The following is a 19,895-nucleotide window of genomic DNA, read 5'->3' as shown; positions in this document are numbered from 1 at the left end:
TAAAAGAAGTATTCTGGCCCTGCTGGGCGTGGCTCAGCAGCTGAGCATCGACCTATTATCCAAGAGAAAATGGTTTGATTCCCAGTCAGGGCACATGCCTGGGTTGCGGGCTCAATCCCTGGTGGAGGCTGTGCAGGAGGCAGCCAATCAATGACACTCTCATCATTGACATTTCTATCTCTCTCTCCCTTCCTCTCTATGAAATCAAAGATATATTTAAAAAAAAAAAAAGTATTCTGGATAATAGTAAATGTGGTCCTTTCAACAACAGTATGATTTGTTTCAATGAGAGAAGACTGATTTTTCTGAAGAATCCCCAGTTTCACAGTAGTCTCTTTTTGCGCACACACACACATACACAGATACAGACACAAATACTGTAAAACCTATTGCCCTCACATGTATAAAAAGTCTCCATAAATGTTAGGAAAAGCTGAAAAAACAACAAATGGCATATGCCAAACAAATACAAAACTGGCATGCATTAAGACTTTAAAAATATATATTTCAGCCCAGCTGGCGTGGCTCAGTGATTGAGCATTGACCTATGATCCAGGAGATCAGGGTTCGATTCCCCGTCAGGGCACATGCCAGGGTTGTGGGCTCAATCCCCAGTAGGGGGCATACAGGAGGCAGCCGATCAACGACTCTCTCATCATTGATGTTTCTTATCTCTCTCTCCTTCACCCTTCCTCTGAAATCAATAGAGACATATTTTATATATATATATATATATATATATATATATATATGTATGTGTATATATATATATTAGTTAAATAAATACCTTTAAATTGTCACAATGAAACCACAGCTTTAGTAGATAACTGAGGATTAAGTGGAATAAATCTTTTGCTGTAGTACTTTTACTCTAGACATGTGTATCAATTCCTTTGTGGACAGCTTGATGGCAGAAACCCAAAAGCTAAATTTTAGATATATCTTAACCTAAGCATTTTTTTAAAGTTCTGTTTTAATTTCAGTAATACAAAAAGCATATCCTAGATTACCTGAATTACTAGCTCATAACTAAATGCTGAATTATTTCAGTGTCTAAGGTTGCAATGTGTTGATTACAGTGGCATCAAGTAGGAACTGACAACCTAAAATAGTAGTAGTTTATACCAATCCATAAACATCCTCAGGGTCCTTAGGTTCTCATTTGAGAAACATTACCCTCAATTTTTACAAGTATGTTTAGCTATAATGAAATTCATAACCCTTTGAAAAGTCTAACTTCCATAACACATCTAACTTGAATTATATAACCCCAAAAAAAGCCCCAAAACCCAGGACTTTATAAAAAAGTATCAAATTTATTTCAATATCTACTTTCATTTTTAAATTAAAGCTGTTGGAAAATTTCTGTAATTTAAAATTCATTACCAAAGATGAGGAAAATATTAATAAGCTATTAAATACTGACAGTGAGTAAAATTACTGGACCAGGCATTTATAAAAGCCATGTTTCATAGTAAAAAGTTCCAGTTATACTTAACGGAAGAAAATATCCTTTAGCTTTTTATTTCTAATTACAACACATTCTCATTTTGACATAATTTATCTTTTTTCAACCAATTACTACGATGCCAAACAAAAATTTTCCAAATGTTAAGCCTTTCTTTACCACTTATGAAATATGACTTACTCTTTATGAGTTCCTTAAAAGAAATTTGAAATTTTAATTTTCACTGTGAACTTGTTTGATCAAAAATTATAGTACATCACTACATGAGTTCAAATAAAGAATGGAATAAAAATTAAAAGTGGTATCTCTATAATCAGCAAATTATCAGATAAGACATTGTAACTACTTCAAATTTCTTCTTAGCACAAGTAAGACTAAACTGGTTCCAAAGTACTACAAGGTTTGGAATTTTTACTCCAAGTTTGAAATCATAGTGTTACTCTATTCAATAAGTCATCTCTAAGTAAATGGCAGTGTTCATAAGTACAGAAATTGTTAGTAGGTGGTACTCTATACAGTCAAGATAATTAAGAGAATTTTTTATAAAATTAGATTTTAAAAAAGGCAGAATGTCTGAATTACCAGTATCTGAAAGACTAAAATGAGAAAAATGTAGAAAATTGAAGTACTCATTGATTAATAATATTTTGCTTTGAGAAAGCCAGAAATGACTAAGAAATAAGCAATAATGATAAAAGATGTAATTAATACACTGTATCTCTTTTTAAGCCAAAGCACACTTTTCACCTCAGGACAGTTCTCATTTTTACATTCTTAGTTTCCTTTGTCCAAAACAGGACCCTTTTTTGAGCCAGTATTTGAATAGAGTTTCTAATCTAAAGTCATTTTTTTTCTCTCTACAGGATGTTTTAAGCTGCAAAATGGCAAATGACTAAATCAGTTATAAAGAATTTGTAGAATAAATGCTGATTTACAATAACTGTCAATAGACTTCTATACCGAAGCCTAAAAGTTACTACAGTAGAGGTCAGAACTAGATCGATTCTTCCATATGCTCAGGCTCAGTTTACTAAATACTGTCATAATCCAGAAAAGAAACCTTAGAGAGTCCTTCCAAAGCTGCATAATTTCCCAAATGAATTTCCTCTGGTTGCAGAGCCTGTTCATTCCTTCAGTCCTTTTTCAGTCGTTTAGCTTTTGCAATATTTTCTTGACGTTTTTGTTTTTTCTTTTGCTCCTTTTCCCTGGCCTCAATCATCTTGGCCAATTTCCAGGACAGTACAGCACTTGCTAGAAACAATGGAGTAAGAGCCAAAATAACTGTTGTAAGGAAACCATATGGGTCCTTTGCAGCCCATTCCACAACATACTCAGCCCAAGCTTTTATGTCAAACATCTTTGCAGCCCTGTTAGGAAAGACGGAGTGGAGGAGAAGAGAACAAGAGAAAAAAATATGTGGTTAATCAAATTTTGAAAAAGTTACGATATAATCAGTTAACTCAGAATTCCATTATCACTCATTAGTTGTTTTTTAAAAGTACTAACTAGTATTATTTTAATAGACTAATATCTCCAGTTAAGAATGATTCAATTAGGACAACCGGAAGAGTGACACTTAAGCTGTGAAGGCGTAGGAGATAAAAGTAAAAACCATGTGGAATCTGTCATAAAGGCTATTTATTCTCACATGCTGCCTATATTCAAGATCAATTTTAGCCGCAAACTTTTATAAGAATCTTGAGTTTTATACACTCATTCTAGGAAACAGCTGAGTCCCATTTATCGTGTTTTTGGTTGTTTTTTTTACATAGTCTTAGTACTATTAAGTACTAATTACCAAAAATACAAATCATCAAATTTGGTGTTAGAAAAAGACAAGCCACAGAATACAAGAAATGCTTGGAGAAGGGGAGGTAATGGATAGCCCTGGCCATTTCCAGGAATAAAAAGAAGCCACGATAATATCCATTCATATGCAACGAGATGTAAACAAAATGTGACATGCTATTTTATGCCCTCTTTCAGCTTTGAAGACTCCTACTTGAAGACATAATTTAATAAATGAGAATATATTTAAACAATGAGAAAATTAACCATGACAGGTGCCATGCATTTTGTTCCCTTTTGAGTTGATAAGGGAGGGTCATCTAGCAAATGAGGATAGTGTGGATTTGAGTGTCATTTTTTATTTTGCCCTAGAAGCTTTTCTACCTTTCACATTTGTATCAACCACTATTCAAAGTGGAGAATTAGAATACCTTGGTAGGAATGGTTGTATACACAGTCACAATTTCAGCTGGGATTTAAAAAATTATCTACCTTTGCTTGAGTTGTGATCTCTAACTCTGTCCTGGGATTATTAGTGAGACAATTGCAACTTCAGATGGATGACCCTTGGTTGGTTGTCTTCTTCTTTAGCTCTACTATACACTTCTGAGAGATGGTTTAAATTCTGTATGCCGGATGGGTTGAAACGAATACATAACAGAATAAAAAGTTTAAGTCACAACTTTCAGGACAAACACAATTTTAAATGAAAAATTTCTAATACTAGATATGAAACCTAGAAGTGATACCTAAAGTTGCCTGGCACATTATTGACATCTAATACCTAGTTCTTTCTTCCTTATTGGAAGAAAGAAATTACTACAACTGCAAATGCCTTATAAGAAAATCGTAATTACTGGAAATCATTTATTTTACAAAGTAACATTTCAACAATACAATTATGAATTTTATAATTCAGTGACATAAAAAGACGTTAGCTCACTGACGTTATAACATATCCATTCCTAGATCTTGAACTTTTTATACTATGTTAACTACTTATTTATAGGATTAAGCACATAATTACAAAGTCAAACACCTCACCTTATTCTTAAAAGTTTTTTTCTCTCCCCATTACACGATTTGTGTTGTCCATAGAAGAATCTGAAGAGAGAACCTAAACAAAATATAAATCACCCACCATCACTTCAGAAAACCTAATTCCACTAGTTATAATTATATCTACGGTTTCCTCATTATTTTCAACTGAACACACATTAAAGTGCCTAAGACATTGTTAAGTATCCCAGCTCATCTTCCCACCGCCTACCCTCAAATTCGTACGCCCCACCCACAGTCGGAACCAGGCTGTACAGAAATCCATCCGTTTCAACGTCAGCCCAGCAATGAATCAACTAACGCAAAATTCAGAGACAAGCAAACGAACTCTGCAATAAGAGCACAGCGGGAGTGAAGGGCCTGGTTTACCGCAAGGGTTAGCCACGGACACGAAGAAAGGCGCCTCCCCAGTGCCTCCCGCACCTTCACGATACCACTTTCCCTTCCGTAAGAGGTCTGCCGGGCTCGATCTCCGGGCCGGACCCGCGCCTCAAGCTGCAGCTGAAGGCACTTCCCGGCCTCACGCACCTCCGCCGCTTCCTCGGGTTTCCCCCTCGCTCACGCCTCGCTACCCCCCGGGCCGCCAGTCCCCGGGGGCCCCGTTCCCCGGCCCTCTCGGCCCGGCCGAGTGCGGGCCCTGCGGGACTCGCAGAACGGCCGTCGCGGGGAATCCTGGGCAGGCCCCGCCACACCTCGCGTCCCCGGGGCCGCGGCCGCCGCCGATGGGCGCGAGGGCAGAACCCGCCCGGCAGCCCACCAGCCTCCCGCGCATCGTGCCCAGGACCTTGGGCTCGGACCCCGACTCCCAACTCACCGCCAGGCCGGAAGCAGAAAGGCGGAAGCCCGGGCCTCCCCGCCCCGCCCACGGTCGGCCCCAGCCTGGATCCGGCCTGAGGAAGTCCAGGGGCCAGTTTCCGGCTGCGCAGTCGCTGCGTGGTCCGGGGACCTGGACTCCGGGACGCGGGACCCGGGACCTGGGACGCGGGACCCGGGACCTGGGACCCGGGACGTGGGGCGGGGCGGCGCCGGGGTTTCCGGGGAGCGGCAGGCGAGGCCGCGCGGGGAGGCGCGGGTGGGCTCAGGCCCCGGAGCGGGCCCGGGACGCCGAGGGCCTCTGCCTTCGCCCCCGAGGCCGGCCGGGAAGCAGCCGCTTCCCCTGCCGGAGCCGGTCGGTGGCGGGCCCCGGCGGGTGCGCGCGGCCTGTGGCCCTGGAAACTCAGAGTAAAGAGCGGCGGGGAAGGAGTTGCCCCCCACAAACCGCCCAAAGTCAAGGTGAGGGTCACACAACGACTCTTGAAGGACCCTGGCGAGTTCCTTCTGGTTCTCCACCCTTTGCCCCTCATCTTCTGGTTGGACAGCAGTTCAAACCTCACGCAGTTGAACCCTGGTGGATGCCCTGAATTTCGTTACTAAGGGACAATGAAGCCATGCTGTGTGAGGACTTTTTGTTGTTTGTTTTTAATTTAAGAACCTAACTCATTTCACAGAAGAATGATCGATATTTGCCCAAGGTAAACGATAAATAATTAAGCTGCGTAGAGTTCCCACAGAGGCACTTGTTCTTTCGGTACACAAATAAAGGGATGCAAAAGTCAACAAGCAGAAGGAGTGAGTTAATATTGTCTTCTAATCTACGGGAACTGAGAGCTCAGCTCTGGTTTGGTTGGTGACCAAATTTCGTGATTGCTTGCACTGAATTGCTCTGTTTGACGATTTCAGCAAATGTTGCAAGACCTCTTCACTGTTGTATGACAAATAAAGCAGGTTTTTATTCTTGAAAGGCTATAGAATGTTCTCTTTGAGGAGCAAGCTGTAACACGTATAACTAGTTTAGGTATAACAACAGTAACTATTATTTACCAGGGAACAGGCTTTTGACAAATGATCTAATGATCTAAAACTGCGTTGGGCATATGTTAATGTCTGTAGATTGCATTAGCAGCAGTTGTTTTCTTACTCATTCTTGTTTGAAAACTTGGATGACGGTTTCAGAGCTTGTGCTGCTTGGACCTAGCCTGTACCTGTTGTATCCAGAAAAAGCACACTCAGTCCCTGGATTGTGTTTACTAAAAACTACTTGCTGGAGGTAACTATTCGAATTTTTAAAACTTGGCCAGGTAGTAATTCCAGGAGGGGGAAGGGGGGGGGTCTCAGAATTTACTTTAACATTCTTCATTCCAGAGGCCAAGGTGGAGAGACAGTGTTCCCATTTACTACCTCCCCAATAGTTTGCCCTGCTGCATTCCTTGTTAGACATATAGGAGTCTTGGGCCAGAAGAAAAAGCACATAAGGAGGAAGTCTCTAGCTCTTTGGCTCTAGTGTTAGACCATGCCTTCACAATTTAATATTACTGAGCTAGCTTCCAGTTCTAGGGCAGGCCGCAAGCCCAGGAATGACAGGGTTGCCACTGCTGAGCTCCTTATGGCAACCCTGCATTGCCTTAATGAGAGGTGGTGTCAAGATTGGTTCTTTCTGTGGTGAGAGTCTACTTTCTTTAGTGAGAGTCTTAGTTTGTGAGTTGAGATTCGCTTGTCTTTGCTGATCCATATATTCTTAAGCCACTCTGAGCCTGTTTCCTGAGTATTTGTGGAAAGTGTACGAGGTAATCTCTGGTGTTCTTTCAGCTTTAAAAATCTGCCAGTTGGACTGGATTTGGCCATTTTTCTGACTTATGCTTCATAAGCAGCAACAGAATAAGGAATTTAGTGGGAACATCATAGCCAGTTTTCTTAAGGTCTTATTCTTTATTCAAAAAAGACTTTAATTGGGTTTTAATTCTCTCTCAAATGTCTTTCAGAATACGAACTTAGAATAACAAGGAAGTAAGTTTTTATTTATTTTTTAAATATATCTTTATTGACTTCGTGGAGAGGAAAAGAGAGTGATAGTGAGATAGAAACATCAATGATGAGAGAGTCATTGATCTGCTGCCTTCTGCACGCCCCCGACTGGGGATCGAGCCTGCAACCCGGACATGCTCCCCGACCGGGAATCGAACCCCGATCGCCTGGATCCTGGGTCGATGCTCAACCACTGAGCCATGCCCGGCCAGGCAAGTTTTTATTTTTAAGAAATAAAATCTTATCCATGTAACTAACCAAATTAACTAAACCTTACACTATTAATTAAGGAAGGTTTGTCTTTGCATAGGAATTGATTTTAGAGAGAAAGAGACATCGAGTTTTTTGTTCCACTTATTGATGCATTCTTTAGTTAATTCTTGTATGTGCCCTGACCTCAGATCAAACCCACAACCTTGGTGTATCGGGACAATGTTTTAACCAACTGAGCTACCCAGCAATTTTCAACCTGTGTGCCACAAGAATTTTTAAAACATGCAACACCTGACTATTTAGTCAGGGCCACTGACCTCTTTTCCCTTAGATTGTCAAATAAAAAAATGACAACAGCCAACACAATAGCTGTACGGTGTGCATGAATCACAATTATAACCCCCACCCCTTTTTTTTTCAGATGGGCAAAAAATATTTTTGGTATGCTGCAGAATTTTAGTAATTTATGTGTGCAATGAAATGAAAAAGATTGAAAATCACTGCTCTATTGCAGTTATATTTTGAAAATGGAGTCTTACAAGGTTGTAAGTTTTTTCTCTTAAAAAGCTAATTCCTACTCTTTGTTATGTGTTTGTTTAAAAGTACTTTCTTTGGATGATACAAAGTTACATTTTCACCCTGACTGGTATCAGAACTGTGAATGAGTGAAACCTGAATAAGATTCACTTGTAATAATCTAGACCTGACTAAATACTTTGAGAGCTTTCTTACCTGTTCAACATTTTGTGCTTATTTCCCTGCAGTAACACTTTATATATTTGACTTATTTTGATGGAATTGGTTACTTCCCTAAGTTTTACTTTGTGAGTTTTTCATGTATATAACGTAAGTACATTTCTTAATACTCATATTTATTTATGTGATTAAAAAAGTAATGATCAAATTTTAGTGATATTTGGAAGATCATACTGAAGAAGAATTTTAAAGCTATATATTGAGTTCTTACTATGTAGCAGGTACTGAGCTAGATGCTTCACATCTGTTATCACTAATCCTGAGACTAAACAACCCCACGGGACAATATTCTTATACCCATTTTACAGATAAAGAACCAGAGACTTAAAAAGTACTGCAGGATTCTAAGCACATCTGCCAAAATCCCTGCTCTTTTTTAATGTCCAAAGACTTGGCAAAAAATGCTGATTTCATAAATGAAAATATGTTTTTTTATTTTATAATTGTTAGTTAACTGATAATCCCAACTGAAACCTTCCTGTACTTCAAAATTGCCTATTGCCCAGGTGGTGGCAGCATGTGTCAGAGAGCTGTTGAGGTGCAGAAGGTTCTCTCCCAACCTCCACAGTTGATTTGCTGCTGCATCTTACATACATGGCCTGTCTACCAACCTCTCACTTCTCTATGGGATCCTTTCACTATTAGACCAAGTGATCCCATCCTCTCCTCAGTCTTGTCTTCCGAATGGGTCATACTCTGTCAATTTGCTTTCAGCCTGTTTTGCCTGCAAAAGCATCACCAAATTATTATTTTCTAGAAAGTTCATTTATTTCTATTCAGTAACATATAATTTTTTTTTCAAATTTTGTTATTTTTCACCCATTGTTAAATGTAATTTAAATAATTAGCTAATATTATGAAATACTTGTTCAAATTAGAAAGCATACATCTTAAAAACTTATAGGATATACCAATTAAGGAGGTAATGAAATACTTTTAAAAGATAGAATTAGTCTTCAAAATAAGAAGATTCAGTTGGGAGCAGTGCAAGGTTATCTAATTCAGAAGGAATGCATATAAATATATAGCAGGATAACTAGTTATACCTACTTTAGCCAAAAATTGCTTATAACATTAGTGTCATACTTTTGCAGGGCTACTGCCTTCCTTCCTGCTCACAAAAGCCCTATCTACCCCATCACTTATTTTTTTCACAATACCTCAATTTGATGTTTGTTTACTGGTTTATGTCTGTTTTTCCCACTAGATTGTAAGTTATATGAGATCAGTTACCCGAGAACCAAGAATATTGTTTTGAATAATTGAGTCCAAGTTATAACACTGCTACTTACGAATAAAACTGTTAGTGTGTGACAAATCATGAAATAATCTAAATCCTGGGATGTTGTGAAGCTCACATTAAAGTACCAAACTGTTGCCCTAGCTGGTTCTGCTCAGTGGTTAGAGCATCGGCCTGAGGACTGAAGGCTCCCAGGTTCAATTTTAGTTAAGTATCACTTACCTCAGTTGCAAGCTCAGTCCCCGCCCCCTGCTGTGTTTGGGGTGTGTTCTGGAGACAACCAATTGATGTGTGTCTCTCACATCGATGCTTCTCTCTCCCTCCCCTTTCCCCTCCCCACTCCACTCTCTCTGAAAAGCAATGGGAAAAATGTTTTCCGATGAGGGAAATAAATAAATACCAAACTGTTGCAACAGATTTGGAAAGTAATAGGAATGCCCCAGTAAGAAGAGGTCAAAAGATTAGCAAATAAGATGTTTGGGGAAAGGTAAAAATAATTGTGGTTATCCTGTTAATGAAAGAAGACTAGTTGCTTGAAGATTTCCAAGTATGTAAAAGTGTGTACTAGGAATGAGTGAGTCATCATCTTCATTGATAAGATAAAGGGAATTAAGTCCTAGACTGTAGGTGCTGAGAAATAAAATTCGAACAAACTATAGTAGAGATCTAGACAGAGATCTTTGAAAATGGGCTGTGGTGTATATGCAGGCTAGATGCCTTATCTAGATATTTCCAGCTTTATGATTCCCAATGCAGATTGCAAGAGAAATACTGAAACTAGACAGCAGATGTTTCTCTCGATTATTCCCTGGCTTTTTCCATGCACTTCAGAAACATTTCAGTGCGTTTGAGCACAGTCAATACAGGTGGTTATATGTTGCAGCTTTGAGTAGTTTATAGCATTTTTTTCACATAATACTGAAAATTGGGTGTTTCTGCTTTTTAACACTGAAACTGTTTACCTTTATAATTCTATATCTCCAGAATGTACTATACATGGACTTGCAGCAAACTAATTCTCTATAGTTAGAAGGGCACCCTTTTAAGGGGGTAAACTTTTAGCAAATTCTTCTGAAGCCTTGGTTTGCAGTCCTGTTGAAGTTGTAAGAAACACTAAGCTTTCCTGCTGAATCTAGAGTTTCAATTATTAGGCCTGACTCTAAATGATGTAATTATATTAGCCATGTCAGGTCACCTTTTATTTCTGTCCTGGGGTCTCCTAACAATTGAATAAGAATTGCTTTCCAATTGGAAAAACTAATCCATATACAGGGTTTGGCAAAAGTAGGTTTACAGTTGTTCATATGGCAAATAATATACTAATTAATAAATAATTATACAAGAATAAACTCTGTGTTTTGCATACTCACAACTGTAAACCTACTTTTGCCCTAGCCTGTATAAGAATTCTTCAGTGTAAAAGCAATATGTATTGCAAAAGCAGCCCCGAGCAGCATCACCTTCACTAAGGAGCATTTTAATTTGACACCAGTGTCCTTCACCTAAGCAAGCTATTGGAAGTAACCATATAAAACATGTTAACCATATTTACTGTATTACCAAGAACATTTTCCTTTGTATTATACAGTGCTCTTTATATAAAATCCCAGTTAAGATAGGCTAGCGTGTGATTCTAAAAAAGTTTTGGAAGCTACTTAAAATTTTTTAAATTTAATTTTTAAATTTATATTTCAATTAGTGTTGACATAAAATATTGTATTCGTTTTCTGTGTACAATATAGTGATTAGACATTTATATACTTTGCAAAGTGATCACCCTGATTAAATCTAGTACCTATCTCACACCATACATAGTTATTACAGTGTTATTAACTTTATTTCCTATGCTGTACTTTATATTCCTGTGACTATTTTTATAACTGGCAATTTGTACTTCTTAATCCCTTTTACCTTTTTCACTCATCCCTCCAACCTTTCTCCATCTGACAGCCATCACTTTGTTCTCTGTATCTATGAGTTTGTTTCTGTTTTTTTGGTTATGTGAAATCATATGGTATTTGCCTTTTTTGTCTGATATACTTTACTCAGCATAATACCCTCTGTGTCCATCCATGTTGTTGCAAATGGTAAGATTTCACTCTTTTATGACCAAGTAGTATTGCATTGTGTAAATGTACCACTGCTTTTTTATTCACTTGTCTATTGATGGGCCCTTGGGATTGCTTCCTTATCTTGGCTATTTTAAATAATGCTGCAGTGAACATAGTGTTTTAGGTTTTCAAATTAGTACTTTAGATTTCTTCAGATAAATACCTAGATTGCTGGATTATATATGGTAGTTCTATTTTTAATTTTTTGAGGAACTTTCATATTCCACTCCATACTGGCTGCACCGACTTGCAATCCTGCCAACAGTGCCCAAGGGTTCCCTTTTCTCCATATCTTCGCCAACATTTGTTTTTTGTTGACTTACTGATGATACCCATTCTGATGACAGGTGTGAGGTGATCTCATTGAGGTTTTAATTTTGCATTTCTCTGATGATTAGTGGTCTTGAACATCTTTTTCATATGTCTATTAGCCATCTGTATGTCTTCTTTGGAAAAATGTCTATTCAAGTCGTCTGCTTATGTTTTTAACCAGGTTGGTTGGTTGTTTTGGTGTTAAGTTGTATGAGTTTTCTGTGTATTTTGGATATTAACCCCTTATCAGATGTATTATTGGTGACTTCTTCCATTTGGTATGTTGTCTTCTCATACTGTTGATGATTTCCTTTGCTGTGCAAAAACGTTTTAGTTTGATGTAGTCCCATTTGTTTAATTTTTTCTTTTATTCCCTTGCCCAAGGAGATAGATCCAAAAAATAAGAGCAGTGTCAGGGAGTTTTCTTCTAGGACATTTATGGTTTCGGGTATGGAAGCCACTTTTTGTTTGATAGAATTTTGCCTTTGATTTGACTGTCGGGAAGCTCAGGAGCCAAACTTGAAGTCACGTTTAACACCCATCCTGACCTGCCTGCTGGCATCTCCTTTCAAGTGTGTTTCCCAGGATAGTATCCCATAGCTGTCACTATCATATATGTTCATGTGGTAAGACTGCAAGTTCTTGGTGAAGTAGTCATAGTACAGTTTCTCTGTAGATTGTTTGAAACTCAGAACTTTGCAAAGACTTTTGATATGTAACAAATAGTTATTTGCTAGTAAAATTCTTTCACTATATTATCCAGAATTTAGGGAATATAGGAGATCGCTGTTTGGAATTGCATCCTAAAATCTACCCTAAAAGCTAGCTTGTGCCTTTAATGGCCCTCAGAGTATAATGTGTATATCTGGAATCTGGTTTGAAAAGTGAACAAAAATTCACTGGTGCCAGGCTATAAATTTAGTTCCCTAAACCATCACTTAGAGAGATATCCCAGTCCCAAATTCATAAATTGCTTTTGCTGAGTTTACAGTTTATGTTTTTAGGCTTTAAATCAGGAAGTGAAACCATCTGAAATCCAAAAACTCCATTCTGATGTACATATGTCCTCTTGAAATATAATAAGTAATAGTGATGCATATAGTGAGTTTCTGGAGGCTTAGAATTTGGAGTTTTTCTTAATATTTAAATTTGACCTTGATCAACTAATTTTCTGTTCTCTGAAATAAGCAGATAATAATACTGCCTTCATACAGAAAGTTGGCCCAATATTCTCTTGAGATTCTTTTCATCTCATTTTAATATTCTATTGTAGGACTGTACTGTAGTTGTCAACTTATATTAATGAATATAGGTGTATGAGAATGTGGTTTAATCTCTAGTTCTAGGTTTATATTTGATCTTGTTATGTAGAACCAAAGAAATCATTATATTTCTGTGCCTAGGTTCCTGTGTCCATAAAATAGAGTTAATAATACCTGTTTTTTGCAACACTGACTAGTTAATGAATAAACATATAGCCTCCTTTTTATAAAAGGCTGTATTCTATCAAATTCATTTGTAAGCTGATTGTTGGGAGCTTACTCAGATTCCCAGGGAATTACGTTATTAATAGTAGTTAAGTTCCTCATTTAGCCTCTAAAAGCATATTTGACACACAGCATAAGTGGAAAGAATGCCTCTGTATAAAAATAGTAGAAGATACAGAATTTCCTTTTCTTTTTTAAATTAAATTTATTGGAGTGACATTGGTTAATAGGATCATATGGGTTTCAAGTGTACAATTCTATGTGAAAAGATCTGTATATTGCACTGTGTGCCCACCACTCAAAGTCAAACCATCTTCCGTCATCATATATTAGGCTCCCTCCACCCACCACTCCCTCCCCTCTGGTAGCCACCACACTGTTGTCTGTGTCCATGAGTTTCAGTTTTGTATTCCACTTATGAGTGAAATCATATGCTTCTTAGCTTTTTCTGACTGACTTATTCACTTAGCATAATATTGTCAAGGTCCATCCATGTTGTTGCAAATGGCAGTATCTCTTCTTTTCTTATGGCTGAGTAAGATTCCATAGTATACATATACCATATCTCCTGTATCCAGTCCTCTGCAAAGGACATTTTGGTGTCTCCATGCCTTGGCCACCGTGAATAGCGCTGCCGTGAACATTGGGGTGCAGATAGCTTTGCAAATACATGTTTTTGAGTCTCAGGCAGATACCCAAGAAGGATTTTCAATATTGATAATAAAATAGTAAAAATTAAGTGACTTTTCGGTCGCCTTATACCATAGTAAGATTTTATAAAGGGTGATGGAGCCCAACTGACATGGCTCAGCAGTTGAGCATTGAACTAGGATCCAGGAGATGGAGGTTCAATTCCCAGTCAGGGTACATGCGCAGGTTGCAGGCTCGATCCCCAGACGGGGGTGTGCAGGAGGCAGCCAATCAATGACGACTCTCTCATCATTGATGTTTCTATCTCTCTCTTTCCCTCTCCTTTCCTCTCTCTGAAATCAATAAAGATATATATTTTTTAAAAAATTTATAAAGGGTGATGGAAAATTAACTTGTCTGAGTCTATTTGCCCCCCCAAAATTTTTATATCCTAAAAAGTATGAATGCTTTGTTAGTGCCTTTTGACCGTCTTACCATATGTGCAGAGGGATACATCTTACCATACATGCAGTCCTGGAATCACTGTTTGTTGCAGCTGTTTTCAAGTCTGCTAAACTGTTTTATTTATTTTTTAAAATCCTCACCCAAGGATATTTTTTTCCATTGCTTTCAGAGAGAGTGGAAGGGAGATGGAGAGAGAAACATCAATGTGAGAGAGACACATCAATTGGTTGCCTCTTGCATGAGCCCCATCCGGGGCCGGAGATCCAGCTTGCAACCGAGGTACATGCCTTTGGCTAGAATCAAACCCGGGACCCCTCAGTGCATGGGCCAATGCTCTAACCACTGAGCCAAACCAGCTAGGGCTGCTAAACCCTTTTATACCACAGGAAACTAAAATTACATATGGGTCTATAAATTATTCATGTGTATATATGGCACATATGGAATATACTCATACATTAATCTGATGTGCCCCTTTCCCCCACTTTATTGTCTACAGAATGAAGAACAAACTCATTAGAGGAGCCTAATGATTCTTACTTGTCTGGCCAACCTGCCATGTGAATCTTCCACATGATAGAGGACCATTTATTTCAGACCTCTGTAGCTCTAAGAGATGCCTTCTTGGTGCGGTGGTTGTAGTATAGTCTCTGGAACCAAAGTACCTGGTTTGATTTCCAGCTCTGCCTCTTGGTAGATGTTGAGGTGGCTATGAAAATGCACCTCACAGCAAGGAGCTTAATTGACCAAGGACCCCAGCTGCTGTGATCTGAAATCCATGACTACATTTGTGCCAAGGCCTTGCTTCTTTCACAAGTCGTGACTAAACGTGACAAAGATACCAAGATAGGCCTGGTTTGGGGAGACACAAGACTCCTATGATGGCCAACTGGGGCTTCCCTCCATTGCCTTGCAAAGCCTTCCTTAGACTACATGGTGGTTTGGGCACTTCCACCCAATCCCCTTCCCCCCTCTCTCTCGGGGTCAGATGTGACAGTCCACCTAGTCTTGCCCAGCACCCTCCCCATTTTCTCTCACAAATATTTCCTGTAATAAAAATCTTACACATTTAATCCCATCTTTGCTTTTGGGATTGTAAAATTGAGATTTGGTACAGGCTCATCCATTACCCAGTCTGAAGATGCCATCCTGGTTGGCAGGTGGGACACTCATTGCCCACAGGCATAAGGCTGCAGATTAATTGGTAAAGATTTCACCAGTGTTGACCTGGGACAATGTACCAGTGGAGGGAGTTGTGGTAGGTGTGAGGATACAGGTATTTGAAAAATATGAGAGGAGAAATACCTACAAAGACAACTACGGACTGCTACTGAGTTGTACTGAAGCACTGAAGTAGGAAAAGGAGAAACAGAGCTGTTAACGAGCAGTTACTAGCTAAGTGTGAGAGCTGGAGAGCCTCTGTGGCAGCTTCTAATGACGTCTTTATCACCTGTAGTGGAAGGACAGACTCAATTGAACTGTAGGCTGAAGAGCTCGCTAATTGGAGTCACGGTGCTCCAGGGACATCTGAGCACTGAGTGTGTAGCCAAGGCAGGTCTGTTAATGTGAAGGTGGGGAAACCCAGGATCCTAAACGTGGGATGAAGTAATCTGGATGGATGTCCCTCTGGACCCTTAGGGCTTCTAGAGGTAGCCCGTCTGTAGTGGAAACTAGCTTGTTTGCTGAGCTGGAAGACGCTGCAGAAGTTCCTTTCCCACAAGGCAATAGCCCTCCTTCCTCATTCTGCCCCTTTCCGCCTTTCCTGGCTACCAAGCCAATAACTGGGTTAAATCCCAGCAAAGAAGGCTGTCCCCTAAAAATAATTTTTATGGTTTAACTGGCTATGTTAACTCCCCCATCCTCAGTCATAATATAATATGAAGACATAAAGACCACCTAAGTCTCCCTTAGAACACCACACTGGTCCATTTTATTTACACCATCATGCCGATTGGATGGGTGAGGAAGAGTTGCTAGTATGCTGAGGACCTTGGTAAGATATATGCACTCCAGAGGATGGGAGATAAGCACTGTGAAGATTCAGGGACCGGCCACTGCAGTAAAGTTTCTAGTGACCCACTGGTCAGGGGAGAGCCAGAATATCCCCTTCAAAGTGAAAGACAAATTGCTGCCTCTTGCAGCACCTACCACAAAGAAGGAAGTAGAGCACTTTATAGGCCTCTTTTGCTTTTGGTGGCAACACATTTTACAACTAGGAATAATGCTCTCACATACCAAGTGACATGGAAGGCTGCCAGTTTTAATGGGGCCCAGAGCAGGAAAGGGCTCTGCAGCAGTTCAGGGCAAGCATCCCTGACTGACACTTGGACTCTGATCCAGCAGACCATAGTGGTGTCCATGGTGGGAAAAGATGCAATGTGGAGTTTTATGGCAAGTCTAGAGGGAGAATCACACCACAGGCGCCTGGGGTTCTAGAGCCGGGTCATGCATCTGCAGCAGGTAGTTGTATGCCCTACTGAGAAACAGCTCTTGGAATATAACGGCCCTGTAGGGACTGAATGCTTCACCATGTAACACTTAAACCTGCCCCTCCTCCCTGTCCCCATCCAAGTGAGTGGCTAATTTTGTAACTCCATTCTACCTATATTTTTCAGTTGACATTCTAATAAGAGTGTTTTCCCTTCTCCCCCATTAATTTATTTATAACAAGTGGACTTAAGGATTCTTAGCCTTGAAGTCTATTACTATCCTTGTTTATGTAGATAAAAAATTGTCCCAGATTTGACAATGGGAGCCCCAGAATGTGTCCTTTGCGTGTCAGGAGCCCCACTGTGTCATGTCATCATTCTTTGAGCCCTTGCTTACTTTTTGGTGCAACCACACGTTCCAAGTTCATCCTGTACTTTCCTTTCCCAGCCCTGGAATCAGCCATTTTTTCAAAGAGCCCTGCTTTCTCTTTGTGGAGAATGGTATTTGGGAACGAAGAGCTGAGTGCTAGGTTTCCTCATTGCTACAGGTGTGTTGTTGCTTACAGTCCCTCTCAGCAGACAGGTACAGGTACATATCTATATTGATTTCTATACCTGTTGAAAACCACGAGTTTATACCTTCAATTCCAGTCTATCACTGCTTCCTAGTTTTCCCTTTTTCATCCTGGTAACACCCTCAGCAGCAAGCAACCTGCTTGCCATTATCCTCAGTGTGCTCACTCATTTGCTCAAGGCTAAAATACATGGAAGGTTGTTTTAGAATAGCTAGCTCATATTACTGTGAAAGGAAAACTTACCAGATTTTTAGGTGTCCTGTCTGTTTTCAACCTGTCTCTCAATTTTGCAGCCATCTGAGCCATCTTTTAAGTTAGGTTAATAAATTCAAACTTAAGCCCCAAATAAGCATGTCTAGACTTTGGAAACTGGGTGGTTCAGGGAATAAATGTTTAAAGGGCTGTAGAGCTTCAACAGTCCAGATCATTAGCTTCATTCCTCATGTTTGCTGTAACTCATAGTGGCTGACACAGAATTGTTTATGTTGGGTAAGAATAGCTGATCATGGCTCTATCTTCCAGGCCTTTGTGAGTATAATCACGTCACTAAGAATTGCCACCTCAGCTGAAGGAAAGGGCAGATTTCCCCTCAAAGGTGCTGTTTAAATTATTTTAAAAGCAAATTACAATAGACTGTTCCCACTTCTGCCCATGCATAAAGCACTTAAAGCACAGTTTCTCAGTTTTATCTTTTATAACCTTGCATTAGGATCAGATTCTTTTAAAAATCACATTAGGCTTTACAGGCTACTAATATTTTTGAACAAATATTTAGAAAATTATTCAAGGAAAACGTGCCATCAGCGCAGTGCTCTGTCTGGAAGGCTGGCACTTTCTCTGTACCACAGACTAAATGGAGAGATGGCATTTTGTAGCTAAAATATAAAAGTTCAGGATTTCGTGTAAATATGCTATCAACATCACGTTCAAGGATGCAAATCATTTGTGCCTTAACAAAGATTTCTTTTTGCTTTTATACTTTGTGTAGTTTGCTAAATATTTTTTTGCAATTTCAACTTGCCATCTTAGCATTAAAGAGTAAGCTGTCCAAAGATGAATGAATCCTTTTGTATTGATAGGCTCTTTGAGGAAGGCTTAAATTTTGGTTAGTGAGATCAGTATTCAGTGTTGTTCAGTATTCACTGGCTTCTCCAAAATGAGAGGTAAACTTAAAATGGTTTCATCAACATAAAGTCAGTACATTAACTTGCCTTTTTTTTTTTTTTTTTGGTATTGTAGTTTTATATTTACTGTTAACCTGCCCTTCACTAAAAACAAATTTTATATTAAAGCCTTAAACTGGCCTGTTTTCTGTGAAGTTGTATAACTGGGAAAATGTTTGGGAAAAGAAAGGAGCACTTTTAATCTGAAAAGCACATTGACCTAATTCATAAGGCCATGTGGAGGCCAGAATTATGCAATCTGACCTGCTTTGATATTATCTTGTCCAAATGGCCTTAAGTGAATGCAACTATAGTTAGATGAAACAACTAAATAAAACAAAATATAAATTTATTATTAGAAGGTACACCTGTCAGTTTACTTCTAGTTCATCTCTGTCAAAGCAGGTTGCATCAGTTTTACAAGGAAACCAATGCCAGGACAGCCTGGTTGGGATTCTTAGCTTTAAGGCAGGTTAATGTTTTAGCTAAGTATCATTAAGTGTCTGTGGCAGGCACCTTCTCAGGTGGTTCCCAGTGAGACCCACTTCCCAGATCCATGCCCTTGTGTTGTGTCCTCCCATGGAATTTGGGCTAGACCTCATAACATGCTCTTGATGAGTACAATATGGCAGAAGTGACGGATGTCACTTCCAAGGTGAGGCTGCGGAAAGTCTGGCTTCCATGTTGCTCACCTTCTCTTTCTCACTTTACTGGAAGCCAGTTGCCATGCTGTGAGCTGCCCTGTGGGCAGGCAGGGGAACTGAGGAGGGCTTCTGGCCAACAGTCAGTGAGGAACTGACTCTTCCCATAACCATGTGGGTGAGCTTGGTGCAAGCTCTTCTTCCCTGTCCAGCCTTGAAATGAAGCAGCCTCTGCTAACACCATGAATACAGGCTTGTGAGAAACCCTGAGCCCTGCTGTGCCCAGACTCCTGACCCAGATTAACAGTGAGATAATAAGCACTGGTTCTTTTAAGCCGCTAAATTTAGGGGTCATTTGTTACTCAGCCATAGATAACTGATACAGTGTTCATTCTAAAAAATAACAAAAGACCCTCAAACTTTTTTTTTTTTTGTACAGCTTTAACTAGCATTTCTAGATAAATGATTTAGCACGGTGGTTTTTGACCACTAACTGTTCAAATCAATAGAGAGTTTTCAAGAAGTGCAAGTGCCTGAGCTTTGCCCTCAGAAATTCAGTTTGAATTGACCTGGGATGAGGTTCAGGTCTCAGTATTTTTAAAAGTTCCTCAGTATTTTTTCAATTCCAAAATGTAGATGAAGAATTACTGATTTATTAATAAATTTATTAAGTCCCTTCTGAGCTCCAGGTATAGAGAACTCACCCTTTATCCCTAG

The 19,895-nt window shown here is 39.5% G+C and overlaps 1 protein-coding gene and 1 long non-coding RNA gene across 7 annotated transcripts; one reads left to right on the top strand and one right to left on the bottom strand.

Annotated features, from left to right (window-relative positions):
* Nucleotides 1-1,508: 1,508 nt before the first annotated feature.
* Nucleotides 1,509-6,044, bottom strand: SMIM15 (small integral membrane protein 15). 6 transcript variants are annotated; one of them, XR_013998349.1, is made up of 4 exons: nt 5,008-5,133; nt 4,301-4,373; nt 3,749-3,881; nt 1,509-2,835 (listed from the first exon to the last, which is right to left on the bottom strand). XR_013998349.1 is itself a non-coding variant. In XM_081131065.1 (4 exons), the coding sequence occupies exons 1-3, from the start codon at nt 5,656-5,658 to the stop codon at nt 3,875-3,877; spliced, it is 609 nt and encodes a 202-aa protein (XP_080987191.1). In that variant the 5' UTR covers nt 5,659-6,044; the 3' UTR covers nt 1,509-2,835; nt 3,749-3,874. The 6 variants fall into 6 exon arrangements, 2 of the variants coding, with proteins under 2 accessions (XP_080987191.1, XP_080987192.1); XR_013998350.1 differs by having other exon boundaries at nt 5,100-5,127; XR_013998351.1 differs by lacking the exon at nt 5,008-5,133 and adding an exon at nt 4,739-4,967.
* Nucleotides 6,045-6,318: 274 nt separating this feature from the next.
* LOC308554167 lies at nt 6,319-8,209 on the top strand. Its single transcript, XR_013998354.1, has 3 exons — nt 6,319-6,401; nt 7,791-7,914; nt 8,134-8,209. It is a non-coding gene; the product is annotated as an uncharacterized lncRNA (long non-coding RNA).
* Nucleotides 8,210-19,895: the final 11,686 nt, after the last annotated feature.

This window comes from Miniopterus schreibersii (genome assembly GCF_964146895.1).
Source record: "Miniopterus schreibersii genome assembly, chromosome: 3".
Lineage (NCBI taxonomy): Eukaryota > Metazoa > Chordata > Mammalia > Chiroptera > Miniopteridae > Miniopterus > Miniopterus schreibersii.
Note: the sequence above shows the minus strand (reverse complement) of the source record. Positions and strands in the feature narration are given on the sequence as shown.